This window comes from Rissa tridactyla, chromosome 4, assembly GCF_028500815.1.
Source record: "Rissa tridactyla isolate bRisTri1 chromosome 4, bRisTri1.patW.cur.20221130, whole genome shotgun sequence".
In the NCBI taxonomy this organism is placed as follows: domain Eukaryota; kingdom Metazoa; phylum Chordata; class Aves; order Charadriiformes; family Laridae; genus Rissa; species Rissa tridactyla.
In genome coordinates, this window is record NC_071469.1 from 13,543,984 (window position 1) to 13,556,063 (window position 12,080).

The window sequence follows — 12,080 nt, forward strand, 5'->3', positions numbered from 1 at the left end:
CTTAGCTATTCTCTATCTGTGCAACCCCATAGGCTTGTGCCCAGTAAGAGCACAGCGGATATACAAGGATGACAGTGGTGAAAGCAGGGACCTTCTCAGCGGGTTTCTACTTGACAGAGCCTCAGCTGCAAGGCCAACCAGTACTGGAAAATCTGCAAAACTTTCCTTACTGGGAGGCCATGAATGGTCTCTGCAGCCCAGAAAAAGGGTGTAGGCAGCCATAGAGAGACACCAGGCCTGTATCCTTTGGGAGATGCTTGAATCTAGTGCAGCTCCCCGGCAGCCTGGGCTGTCAGTGGCCTTATGGCTGGGATCCACAGCTGTGCCAGCCCCTGTCCCCAGGGACAGTCATGGCATGTAAGCTGCTGGTTTATGGGACATTCACAAGCATCTTGGGCTTTACTGCCATAGGAGTTACTGCGGATGCTGAGGGGTGCTAGTTCTAGCTAGTGGGGCAATGCTAGAGTACAGGATACTGCATCCTCAAAACAATGTCCTGCAGTTCATTGCCACAGCTGGCAGCTGGTTCATGAGCACAGTAGAAGACGCACATTTCTATCACAGAGGGCAACCATCTGAGCAGACACAGTTCTCAGGGCAGAAAGCCTGACAATGTCAGGATTTCTCGGCTGGTAACATTGTACTTGCAGAAATAAGATGAAAACTTGCAGGGTCTGTTTCGCCGTATCCTACCTCTCTCATCCCTCTTACATTAAAAATGCTCCTCAAACACTTTTCTAGGCTAAGATGAGCCAGCCCCAGGAGTCAGTGGAAGAGCAGATACCTGAACATGAAGTATGTACATTAAAACATGAAAAACAGTTGTTAGGTGGGTCTAGTTCATTCTACGTTAGCTGGGGCAGGAGAGAGGAATTCATTACACTGTGAAAGCAACTTTTGTGGGATGCAGACTAATGTTTATGGAACTGAAAAAAGCTCACTGGAAAACCTTTTCTTCCCCTTGTCCCCTTCGCTCCATCCTGCCCTCTCACAAGCACCTTTGACAGCCCTGTGCACATTGGGTGCTCTGGCATTAAAAGTTCATGTTTCATATATAACAGGAAGACTTTAAGACATGCTTTTGATTTTGAAACACCCACAGTTTTCTCATGGTCTGAATTTGGATTGTCCCTAACAAGGAATCAAGAGCTGCCACAGAAGCTGGCTTGTGACCGATGTATTCGTTTTAGACTCTCAACATTTGAATTGTTCTGATTCCCGACACCATTAAAGAACATCTCTGTTTCTGGATATGTTGGCTTGCTGCTGAGGCCGGGGCTTGTGTGGCCGTGAGGGTATGATTGCATTAGGCTTAAGAGAGTGGTGATCTGATCTGACACAATAACCCGATTTCTGCAAACCTACTTTTCAGTCTCTGTATTTGTAGATCTCTCATTCTTTAAATTAAGCCAACAACAAAACAGCAGACTTCCCAAGAAAGAGCCTTGCTGGGTTTTCAGTATGTCTCCCTCTTTCTGAAACTCACAAGCCTTGTCTAGTACATGCAGAAAAATGTTCATGGGAGGCATCTCTTCCATTTTCTTGATGTCATACATTCAAAGCTATGCACCCCATCAGCTTGTGTGTGCCTCTAATATAACTGAGCAGGAGAAATGTGCTGGGAGGTTATTCAGGAATACAATATTTCTCTGTTTAAGCTTTGGATTGAATCTGCATCTTTCATTGTTCCAAGATAAAGAACAGTCCTAGAGCTAGGTAGGATTAAAATAGTGTCCTTTTCACTCTCCTGCAGAAGGGAATAGACATTACACAGTCTGTGGCATTTGCATTGTCATTTAGAGTTAAATATTTTTATGTACTATCTCTGTGATATGTTCATTGCTTTATTTACAGCTAATTGCAATTGAAGCATCTATACTTCTGGTCTCAAAGGGAGCCCAGGGTGTTAAAAGTTTATGCTGAGCTAATGCGTGTGCTTTGCAAAGGCCGTTTCCTTCAGACAGCTCAGCTGCTGCTGTGCGTTTGTGTTGGTTCTTTTTCGCCTGGCGTTGGGGCAGCCCTTACTGCTTCCTCTGGTTTTCCTAATAATGCTCTCCGGTGAATTATTTAGAAGACCTCAGGTGAGGTGTCCTGTCCTATTTTGGGGAGGAAGGAACACAGCCTTTCTGGAGTCTTCAGGCTGACGCTAATCTGTTTCGTGCTGCACTCCTGCTTCTTTGAGATGGCAGGTAGGACTATGGTGCACGTTTCTCTTTCTTGCTGTTTGGTAGGTTTGGTTTTGATGCCTTTCCTCTCCACGCAGTGTATTTCAGGTAGACGGGAGAAGGTGGGAGAAGTGCAGGAGGAAAAATGTTGTGTTTGGTCCCCACTGCTTTGGTTCCTCTGATGTCAACATGCTGGCGCTAGCATTCGCCAGTTATTTCTGGGGCGGTGAAACCAGGAGCCTTCCTGACACCCCACAGCCTCCCCAGTATCTTAAAAAACCCAAACCACTGAGTTATGTGTCTGAATGACTGGTGAGTATGCACACTGCAGGGACAGCCCACCTTGCTTTGAAAGCAGGCGCGTGCAGTGTGTGAGAGACTCTCAGTGCTATGCCAGACTGGAAGGAGATCTCTGAAGGCTGCCCTCGATTTCAAGCACATAGACAGGCAGGTATGATTTGAAAGAGAAAAATGGCAAGCTTATTTTCTGGAGCAAAAGCCTGCTGTTTCTCCTGCCAAAGCAGGTTTTGGAGTGGGCTTTAGTCAGTAAACTTCAGATTAAACTCACTATAAAAAAAATGTCCTGAGCCACTTGCAGACCAGCTGTGATGCAGATCTCTGCTCCTCCATCTTGTAGCCAAGTTCTTGTCAGTTTGTGTTCATCCTCTTGGGAAATTGTCTTGTTATCAACAAAACTCATTAGCGTTTCCTTCGTGATATTGGACTAAGGCTGAAAATATCCTGGGCTCCATGAAAACAAATTGAAAACAAACCAAAACCAAAACATCATCTCCTCCATCCGTCTTCTTCCAGGAGGAGTGCAGTGCATCAAGGCAGAGTCACTCAGATGCCTCTCAGCTGTGCTACTTTACCATACAGCTTCCCTGAACTACACCTATTCATCGTGTGGAAGAGTGAGCCTTGGAGGACGTGAGGACATGACTCCAAAGCTTTGTAGCTAACTTTTAGAGCACAGCCTGCAACTTGGAAGTACTCTCTTCTGGGAAGAGAGGAGCTTAAACCAGTACTGTTGGCCAGACACATGCTCAAGTCTCCCTTAGTGAAGAAAGATGAGTCCAGGCATTGAAGGGAGGAGCGTCATGTCCCATATGATGTTTTTTCTGGGAAAGAAGCAAATTAAAGCACAATGAGCAGGTGTTTTAGATCTGTCTTTGAGGTGGAAACTAATGGCTGAGAGGGAAGGTTATGTGAAGAGTTGCCAGTGTCAGAAATTTGAGAAGTCGTGCCCCTGAGAATGGCTCTGCCTGAGTCTTTTGTTTGCTGCCTCTTACAGATGACTTGTACGCATCTGGGAGGCTGTGCTGTTTGCAGGAAAAAGTCTCTGAAATAATAGAAAAGGATGTTGAGTGCAAGGAGGGAAGAATCCCATCTCTCGGAGACACCTAGCCTTTAAGATGTTTGAAAGCAATGATATTTCATAAAGGAGAATCTTCGAGTAAGCGCTAAGCAGTCATTGTTTCTGGTCTTATAGATGACCCAGGAATGTGATGTTTTTACTGGCACTCAGCGAGACAGCTCTTGGTTGGGAGCTATCCAAGGCTCCTGGCATGGATTCGGCATTCCTGCAGATTTGACACAATGATTTTAACCAAAATCCCACATGCTTGATATAATCACTCAGTGCCTTTAGAAAGGGTTTTATACCTAATATGGACAAAAAAGGGCTCTGCTTTTTCAGAGATGTGACGTGTAGTGCGCAGGTTTGGGTCCAGAAATAGACTCATCTGTATTCACTTAGCTTTGGTATTTTTTTGTGGTCTTTATTATAACAGGCAGGCACCTGCTGACTGTCCAAGTCTAGATTGCAATATGCAGATTTAAAAACCACAGCTACCCCTCAGTTTCTCTTGATTAACATCTGTGTGACATGTGAATGTCAAACACACCGTGGGGAAGTTAATCACTGTATCAGCAGAGTCTCATGATGAGACAAAGATAAAAATATACCGGCCTTCTATGTGGATACCGAGGAGACGATCAGCCACTTTGGCTAAATGTACAAGTAGGCAGAAGCTGATGAAAATAGTGACTGAGCACCTTTATCACAGAGTCATTATTAGAAAGGATTCTTTCACTGATGCATATCAATAACGTGCAGCAGGCTAAGTGATGCCAAGTGATTCTTTTACAGACACTTTTCACTCCACGCAGTACAAACACAGCTGGCTTCACGAGACGCAAGGAAGTAGGCAGCCTTGCCTATTGTCTCAGACCCCGCTTTCAGCTTTTTGCTGCTGACGTACTGGGGCTTGCTAGCATACCTGCAGCTGTTGTGTTCCATCCATGATGGATGTAGCTCCCGGATGAGGCAGCGCCAGGACTTCATTGCATTGTATCTTGAGACGACATGTGACTGCATCTGAAGTCAACAAGCTGCCTTGTTAAAATAACAGCCCCTAGGAAGCATGTGCCTGCTGATCTGGTGAAAATCAGTTGCAACTACACAAAACTGGAATGCTGTGTTGCAGCTTATTAAAAATTCAGGGAGAAACTGCTGTGCGTAGATGTCACTGCCATCTGTGCGCATTGTACACGTGCAGGACACAGGCAGATCAGCTCCCTGCTCTGAGGACCTTGCACTGAGAATGGTTTTTCTAAAGTGCTCAGCATTGGCCTAATTCTGCTTCTTTTCCAGTAAATAAGCTGAATCCAGCCAGTGGTTGTACCCTTCTTTCACAGATGGAGCTGATGGGCCTTTCCCTGCAGTGGCATAGGCAGGGTTGCAGCGTCCAGTATGCTGAGGGAATACATGTCAGTCGTGCCAATTTAAACCATTTGCTTCTCTAGAAAATATCTTCAAGAGGATGGTTACAGAGGATGGGGGGTGGGGAGGATGTGCGTCGTTGATTCGTACTTGCCACTGTTTAAGTTATTTAAGAGTTTCTTGCATTAATCTGAGGAATTTAATGATTTAGATCTTGCAGCTTGTTTACGTCTATGAGCTTACTTTCTTTAAGTTCGTCTCTCTTTGAGCATCATGGAGTGAGTGGGGAACTAAAGCCGTCATCACCTCCCTTAGCATTGTAGTTCCCGTCTCCCAGCACATGGCCCTGGGGTGGCCCCGCTCCTCGTGCTGCTGCAGGAGCAGAGGACAATGATAGCACAGGCGTGAGTTACAGTCATAGTTAAATGTGCTTTTGTGGCTGCAAGCTGGAGCGATATTGGAATACAGCTCCAATGCGCTGTGATTTCCAAAGTCGATAAGCACTATTTATGCTTTTTTGTTTCCTGTCTTATGGAAGAAATATGATGCTTTTCCAAGAGTAGCTATTTTGATGGAGAAAAGGATAGTGAAAGATGTCACATGATGGCCAACTGTGTGATCAGAGAGAGAAGTGTATTTGCTTATGACTCTAAATTAATATGTAATTTCAATCTCCTTTTCGCTGTTATCAGCCAAGTGGAAAAGGCCCACGCCTACCTGAAGTTTATTGTGTCATCAGCCGTCTGGGGTGCTTTGACTTATTTTCCAAGGTAAGATTTTTTTTCAATATTGCTTTTTAATTTAATTGTTTACCAAGACACATCCGCAGTTATGAACCAGACGAGAAGAATTTCTTCCTTTGATGGGAGATAACTGTATTTTACAGTTGCTGTTTTGGATATTCCATCCCTATTATTGGGTTCATCAAAGAATGTTTTATTACTTCTGTGACTGAGGCAGAACTTGATTCAAAAAACATCTGGGTGTCTGTATGATCTGGCTGACTGAAGTTTTTTCCATTGTTTTCTAAAGCTGTTCTGTGCTGAGCTGTAATTCTTGGCATCCACAGGTTGAATGATGGGCCAGTACCACTTTTACTCCAATACCCCGTGGAATGATGAGGTTAAGAAAAAAAATGGATAAGTGAATTCTATATGTTTAACTCTATTGACATGTTTTTTATCCTAGGAGGCTAGGAAAATATGGATAATCTTTCAATTGGCCTCAACATTACTGAATCCAATGTTGCGTCATATGCTGATGTGGTTTACCTGGGTAATACATTTCTTGACACAAGAGTTTCAAGACAATAAGCACAGCACTGCAGCTAAACTGCGAGATTGAATAGCCGTAGAAACAGTTAACTGCCAGTCAGCTCCAGAGCCACAAGCGTTCTTCTTTTGTAAGACAAAAGGTTATTAAAATTAACTATTAATAACATTTCTGATTGATTAACATTTGACATATCTCTCTGTCTGCCAGTTTAGGGCCTCTTAGTCCTCTGAGAGTGTACCCTACAAAATCCAGTGAGCACCTCAGAGTATCATATAGGATTTGCTGGTGATCTGTAGAGAACAATGACATATCTAATGTCAAACGGTTGCCTTTCCCTTTTCCAATTTCAATACAGTGTTCATAGAAATGTTGTTTTAATTTGCCAGAGAATTTCACTTCAGATATGGGAAATCTTGCAGAACTTATGTAGATTTTTCTTGTTCATTTGTATAGGAATAAAGTTGAAAACAACATGTAAATCATTGAAGTTAATAAAAATCATGACATTTATATTGTTCCTATGATCTAATAATCATACAGAATGTTATCTTCAAAGCAGGTTTTAAGCTTTTCTAGATAAAACTTTAATGCAAATCTTGTGTGAAGAAAAGCAATTGGGTTGCAACAGTTAATTGCAATTCTGCTTCTGACGTCTTTCATAAAGCTCTGAAACCAAGGGTTTATAACAGTGTCTCTTAGACATAATATGTATCTAAACACAGATATCTGTGAGCAAAATGGAATGCATTGTTCTAGGAGGATAACACAGCTCACCAAACTTGTGGTATAGAGAGATGTCCTGAGGCTTTTTGTGTTCATGTTTTTATCTAATTTTGATAGTGAAGTAATTTTCAAAGGAAAACGACAAGGAAGGTCATTGCACCAAAATTGCAAATAATCTGCTTTCCCAGTTCAATCTGTAACTCGAAAAAGAGCATCTGATCATCCATCCAAAGTGAACCCAAGGTTGATGGGTGGGTGGGCGAGTGTAGTTTCACTGGCTTCAGCAGGGGCTGTTCCCAGTCATTGTGGCAGGCAGGCCCTGGCCACATGGGCCTCAGATTCTTGGTCTGTGTATGAAGGAAGGCTCCTACTCAATTGCATGTTGGGCCCTGAATGTGGCTGTAACACACCTGTGCTCTTTTTTCTACTGGGCTCGTGAAGGGGCTGGGCCACAAAAGGACCCCATCCGCACTGGAGTCTGTCCACAGCAGTACTGTCCTACAACAGGCTGGTCATCTCCTGGCCATACCAACGCCAGAGTGGGAGCAGGGTGTTTGGCAGCACACAGGGCTGACTCCAGCCCTGGTCTGGATTTAGTAGAGCTCTTTAGCCCACAGTCCAAGCACCACATTGGGAAAGGGTTTGGATGAAACAGCTGTTAAATGAAAGAGGAAGAGTTTAAGCCTTAGAGTCCCTGTTGGTTTTAAAGACAGATGTAGTGTGGGTGGAGACAGAAGTTCTTGAAAAGTGAGACAGTCTCCTTTTCTGGCCCAGTAAGAGGAACCTGGGCTGTCCTAATTGATGAATCCAGTGAAAGAGAGGAAAACAATCACGATGGTGCACTTTGCTGAATTAGTCAAAACAAGGAACAGTTGTCTTCACAGAAAAATTTGAATGATGAAAGACCATGAGATATTAAACCTTGGGTATTATTTATCAGAAAAGCAAAAGGAGTCCTATGTTTTAAAACGTTTATCATTCTGTTTCTGATAACCTGCATTATTTTCATCTTCCTCAAAGCCTTTTATGCTCATTGCTGTAATACCCGCTGCTAAGACAGACTTGAGAACCACAGATATCTTTATGTCCATCCAGTTCATTTCATCATGGTTTCAACAGATGTTTTCGACCATTTTCTCTCCTGAGATCTCTGTTCCACTTTAATTCGGTTTAATTGCTCCTTTTTATTTGTGTTGTGAAGGTTGTTGCAATAGGGATACGACACATACGTGGTCCCCAACTCCAGCAACATAAAGCACGACACAGTGACTGCAGAAAAGGAGATAGATGTTGGGCACATTACAACTGCGTGCTGGCAGTGTGCAGGAGCACTAACGGACCTGGGACATAGCCTTGGTTCATTACTCCTTCCCATTTGGGCAGCTGGTTTTGTTTGGTGAGAATAGTTGTTGTGCTGCAAATTACATCAAGAATTAAATTCGTATCTTTATTTACGGTTATCTGCCACTTCCACGGACTGGAATGCAAGCTATGTGTATAAGGTCAGCTTTGCTTTAGTTAGGTCTTTACGATGTTGCAAGGAGGAAGGGGAAGCTATGCACCAGCGTATGCCTCTGCTGGCATTGGTATCACTAGCTATCATTGTAAGTCACCAGCTTGTGCTTAAGTATCTTTTAATGTTCTGTTCCGGTGAAAAGCATTTCCAAGAGAAACAAGGGAAAACGCCTGGCTCAGACCCACTAACTCTTGTATGGCCTTTTGCTCTTGAGTGGTGGTTAAAAGATCACCATTTCAGGTCAAACCACTAACTGCTTTGAAGTTTGCTTTCTCGTTGTCTTTACGTTTATCATCTATATGGTCTGTCTAATGTGGGAAAACTTAACTGTGATCTAGTTTATGTTGGCCCATGTGACCAAAGAGAGAAGAAAATAATAGCCCTCTCTATCTGTAAGAAGTTCCATCTGCTCATTTCAAAACTAGATTGCCTGCTCTGTGTCATGTCAAACAGAAAATGACCTTAATGCAGGCACCCAGTGTAAACAGCTGGGCATGCTTCATGAGGCTGCTCATGGCTGGGTCCAGCTCAGCACAGGCTGCAACGTGACTGCTGCCGCCACAGCCGGGACTCTTCCAGGAGCTCTTTCCTGGTGGATTTCTGCTGGTATCTCATAGTGTGGCAGGGTTGCTTTTCTTGCTGGTCTGGCTTTTTCCTGTCCTCTCAGTGGAAAGGGAAGAGACGTCCAGGGCAGAAGAAAGTGTTTCTCCTTAATACAAATTTCAAGATGCACCACTGAGATGTGATGTTGACCTGGCCTTTGGTCATGGGTTTTGTCTTGATCTTTCCTTCAGCTCACCCTGTTGTTCAGGCAAAATCCCAACAATATAGATCCCTTTTACCATGCTGAGTCATCGTTCTCCTTTCCAGATTTATTATTTCTTCCTTGCCTCTGTATTAACTGCATTCACAAACAGACTCCATTTTGTAACTGGAAAACATATCATTTTTAGAGTATGATCGAATCCCATTACTTTAACAGTAGGCAGAGGAGAATTAAACTTCAATCTGCCATGTGTTTAGGCACATGTGGGTCAAAAGATGCTTCAAAAGGGTATGTGGTGCTGACATGTTCTGTCTCTGTCTCTCTTTTGTGTTACTAATGGGTCAGATCCTGGATGAGGTTGAAAGGAGAAGGGGAATATCTGCTGCCTTGGTTTATCCATTTATGAGGAGTCTGATGGAATCTCCTTTTCCTGCACCTGGAAAGACAATCAAAGTCAAAACCTTTCTGCCTGGAGCTGGAAACGAGGTAAAAAGCAACTGCAAACATTAAAAGTCAAAGCCTCCCCCCTCACGACTCCAATATCAAACAGCAAAAGAAAAACAAGAGGAGACATACGGATGCTAAAAGGCGTGTGAGGTGGCTCACCCTCAAAATGAGCAGTGTGGGAGCTGCGCCAGTGTTGATATGATAATGATAGTTCCCATTGATGGTCATAAGACAATTTATTGTTATATATTTGTTATTTTATGTTTATTAATAAGTTGTGTTTAAGAAAAAGACACAAACAACACAAAAGCCTGGCTGGTGTAGTTAACAGAGCTACAGTTGCTGGGCTTTATCACAGTGATAACAAGCAAGTCTGAGTTTCCCATGTTGACTATACTTAAACGGTTCAGCAGACGGTTGTTGTTGCAAACCTCGTTACTGCTGGTCCTGGTCTTGGTAGGAGGAGTGACCAGCAGCATTTAAATGTCTCTTTTTGGCAATAAATACTCTTTAACTGGCCCTCAAAGAAATAGCCTATACTTGGAAAAGCATGTCATATTAAAGATGTTGCGTGTGTGTGTGCACACATATAATAGATTTCATTTCCTTTTATTCCTGACTCAAGTAGCTAGAAGCCTAGCATTATACAACATAGGCATTACTGCAAAATGGCAATATTGGTGCCTTGCTTAAAAAGTTTTTTGTAACTTGAGGCTTGCTAGCCTTTCTCTGTGTCAAATTCTGCTCTCTGCACGTCCTTATGTAAGTATACAGTAGCTCCACTCTCTGAGTGGGCAAGCATATAGACAAAATACATTCCTGTGGATAGGAATAGGATTTGGACCAGTTAGTGAAAGCAGGAAAAAAAAAAATCCCTCTAGGGTTATTTTACACTGATGAGGTTTAGTTTTACAGTGTTTATACTATTTTTACGTTGAATTATATTTTCTCCTTGTAATGCCACTGACTTCAGTGGAGTGGGCCTGTAATGTCACTTGGCATGAAACGTAAAGCGTTCCTCATATAAAGTGACTTGCAAGGTGTATTTAAGTCATAAGCATTTTATTCTGGAGAAGCAAAGGAAAATTAAAAGGCTGATTGGCATAACAGTGGTAAGATCTGATAATGCTTTTTTGATGTGAAAGTATCTGGGAACCACGGATCTGCAACTTCTCTCTCCTCTGCACAAGCTTCTGAACTCTCCCAGAGAAAAACACTGAGATAATTCCAAACAAACAAACAACTCTCTTCTGGCTGAGCTTTGCTCTCTGTTATGCTAGTACAAACTCGTTATTTAAATGGAATGCACTGGCTTAATTAGGAACAGAATCTTGTCCTTCCATTGTGGCTCCTCTGGCCTAAACAAAGATGATGATTAATTGGGAAGTAGACAGTATATTTCTTTGTGATGAGCAGACTGAAGCAGAAAGCTTTGCCAAGGCAACAGAAAACATCCATGGCATTTGTAAAAGCTGCCGTAACTTGCATTGCATCCTACCCCGCAGCAAGATTCTAGCGTTGGAAGTTTTGCAGTAAAACCAGCTCCTCATGATTTGGCACAGAAACGTGATTTGAGCCTGCAATCCCAATGCTAAGGAATGGAAGCGGGCACCTTTACTGACTATCAGAAAGAGGTAGGCAGGCAGCAGTTCCCGAGGAGGTACTCGTGGTACACCATCACGCCACAATTTGATTCTTACTGTTCGAGGAAACAGCTGAGTGATGGGTATATAATACTCTGCCACCATAATGTTTCTGTATTTCAGGCTTTAAAAAATCATATCTGTACATGAATACTGTTCTAACAGTGACTTTCTTTTTACAGTCCCGTGTTACCAATCACAAACAATATGACAACTAAACTGGTATGGACTGGATTTGTTTCCAGTATCCTGTGGTCTTGCTGCTGATCATATCCTTAAACCAGTGTGTTTGTGAGGAATTTTGTAAGGGCTGCTCAAGTTTAAACCCAATGCAGTATGCTCGTGGAATGTGGTGTCATGTGCATGAAAACATTAAAGTGGTCTAAAGCAATAAAGTGACGGTGATTTTTGGACATACAGAAAGAAGGAGACGTATATGTGTTCCTGTTAATATGTCTTCAGAGATTTCAACACAGCTTCAAGTTGGCCAGCTTTTCCCCTTTCCCTTCTGTTTCCTCAAATTCCTCAGTAGTTCATCATTTGCTGTCTTGCACTTCATATTTTTCTCCCTGTTACTCTCTTCTTCATGTTATTTTTCCCTCTTCTTTTTTCTGTCCTCCACCTTCAAGTTCCACATCTGAGCATGTCAATTGCAGAGTAAAAGGAAGATATAATAAAGAAATCAAGCAAAAGGCATTTGAGAAAAGGAAGGAGAGGGCCTGAGGTCATGGATGAAGTATGAAAATTAGACTTTAAAGGGATGTCACAAGTCACCATCTAAGACCTTGTCCTGACTCCCCAGTTAAGTATATATATGTAT

At 42.8% G+C, this 12,080-nt stretch overlaps 1 protein-coding gene across 2 annotated transcripts in view; it reads left to right on the forward strand.

Annotated features, from left to right (window-relative positions):
* The window catches only part of DENND2B (DENN domain containing 2B), a 179,214-nt gene that overhangs the window by 140,956 nt on the left and 26,178 nt on the right, over window positions 1–12,080 (forward strand). For both annotated transcript variants that reach the window (XM_054200675.1, XM_054200677.1), the window contains 2 exons: window positions 5,583–5,660; window positions 9,516–9,656. In XM_054200675.1, the coding sequence (XP_054056650.1) occupies window positions 5,583–5,660; window positions 9,516–9,656 (219 nt within the window). The remainder of the gene's footprint in view (window positions 1–5,582; window positions 5,661–9,515; window positions 9,657–12,080) is intronic.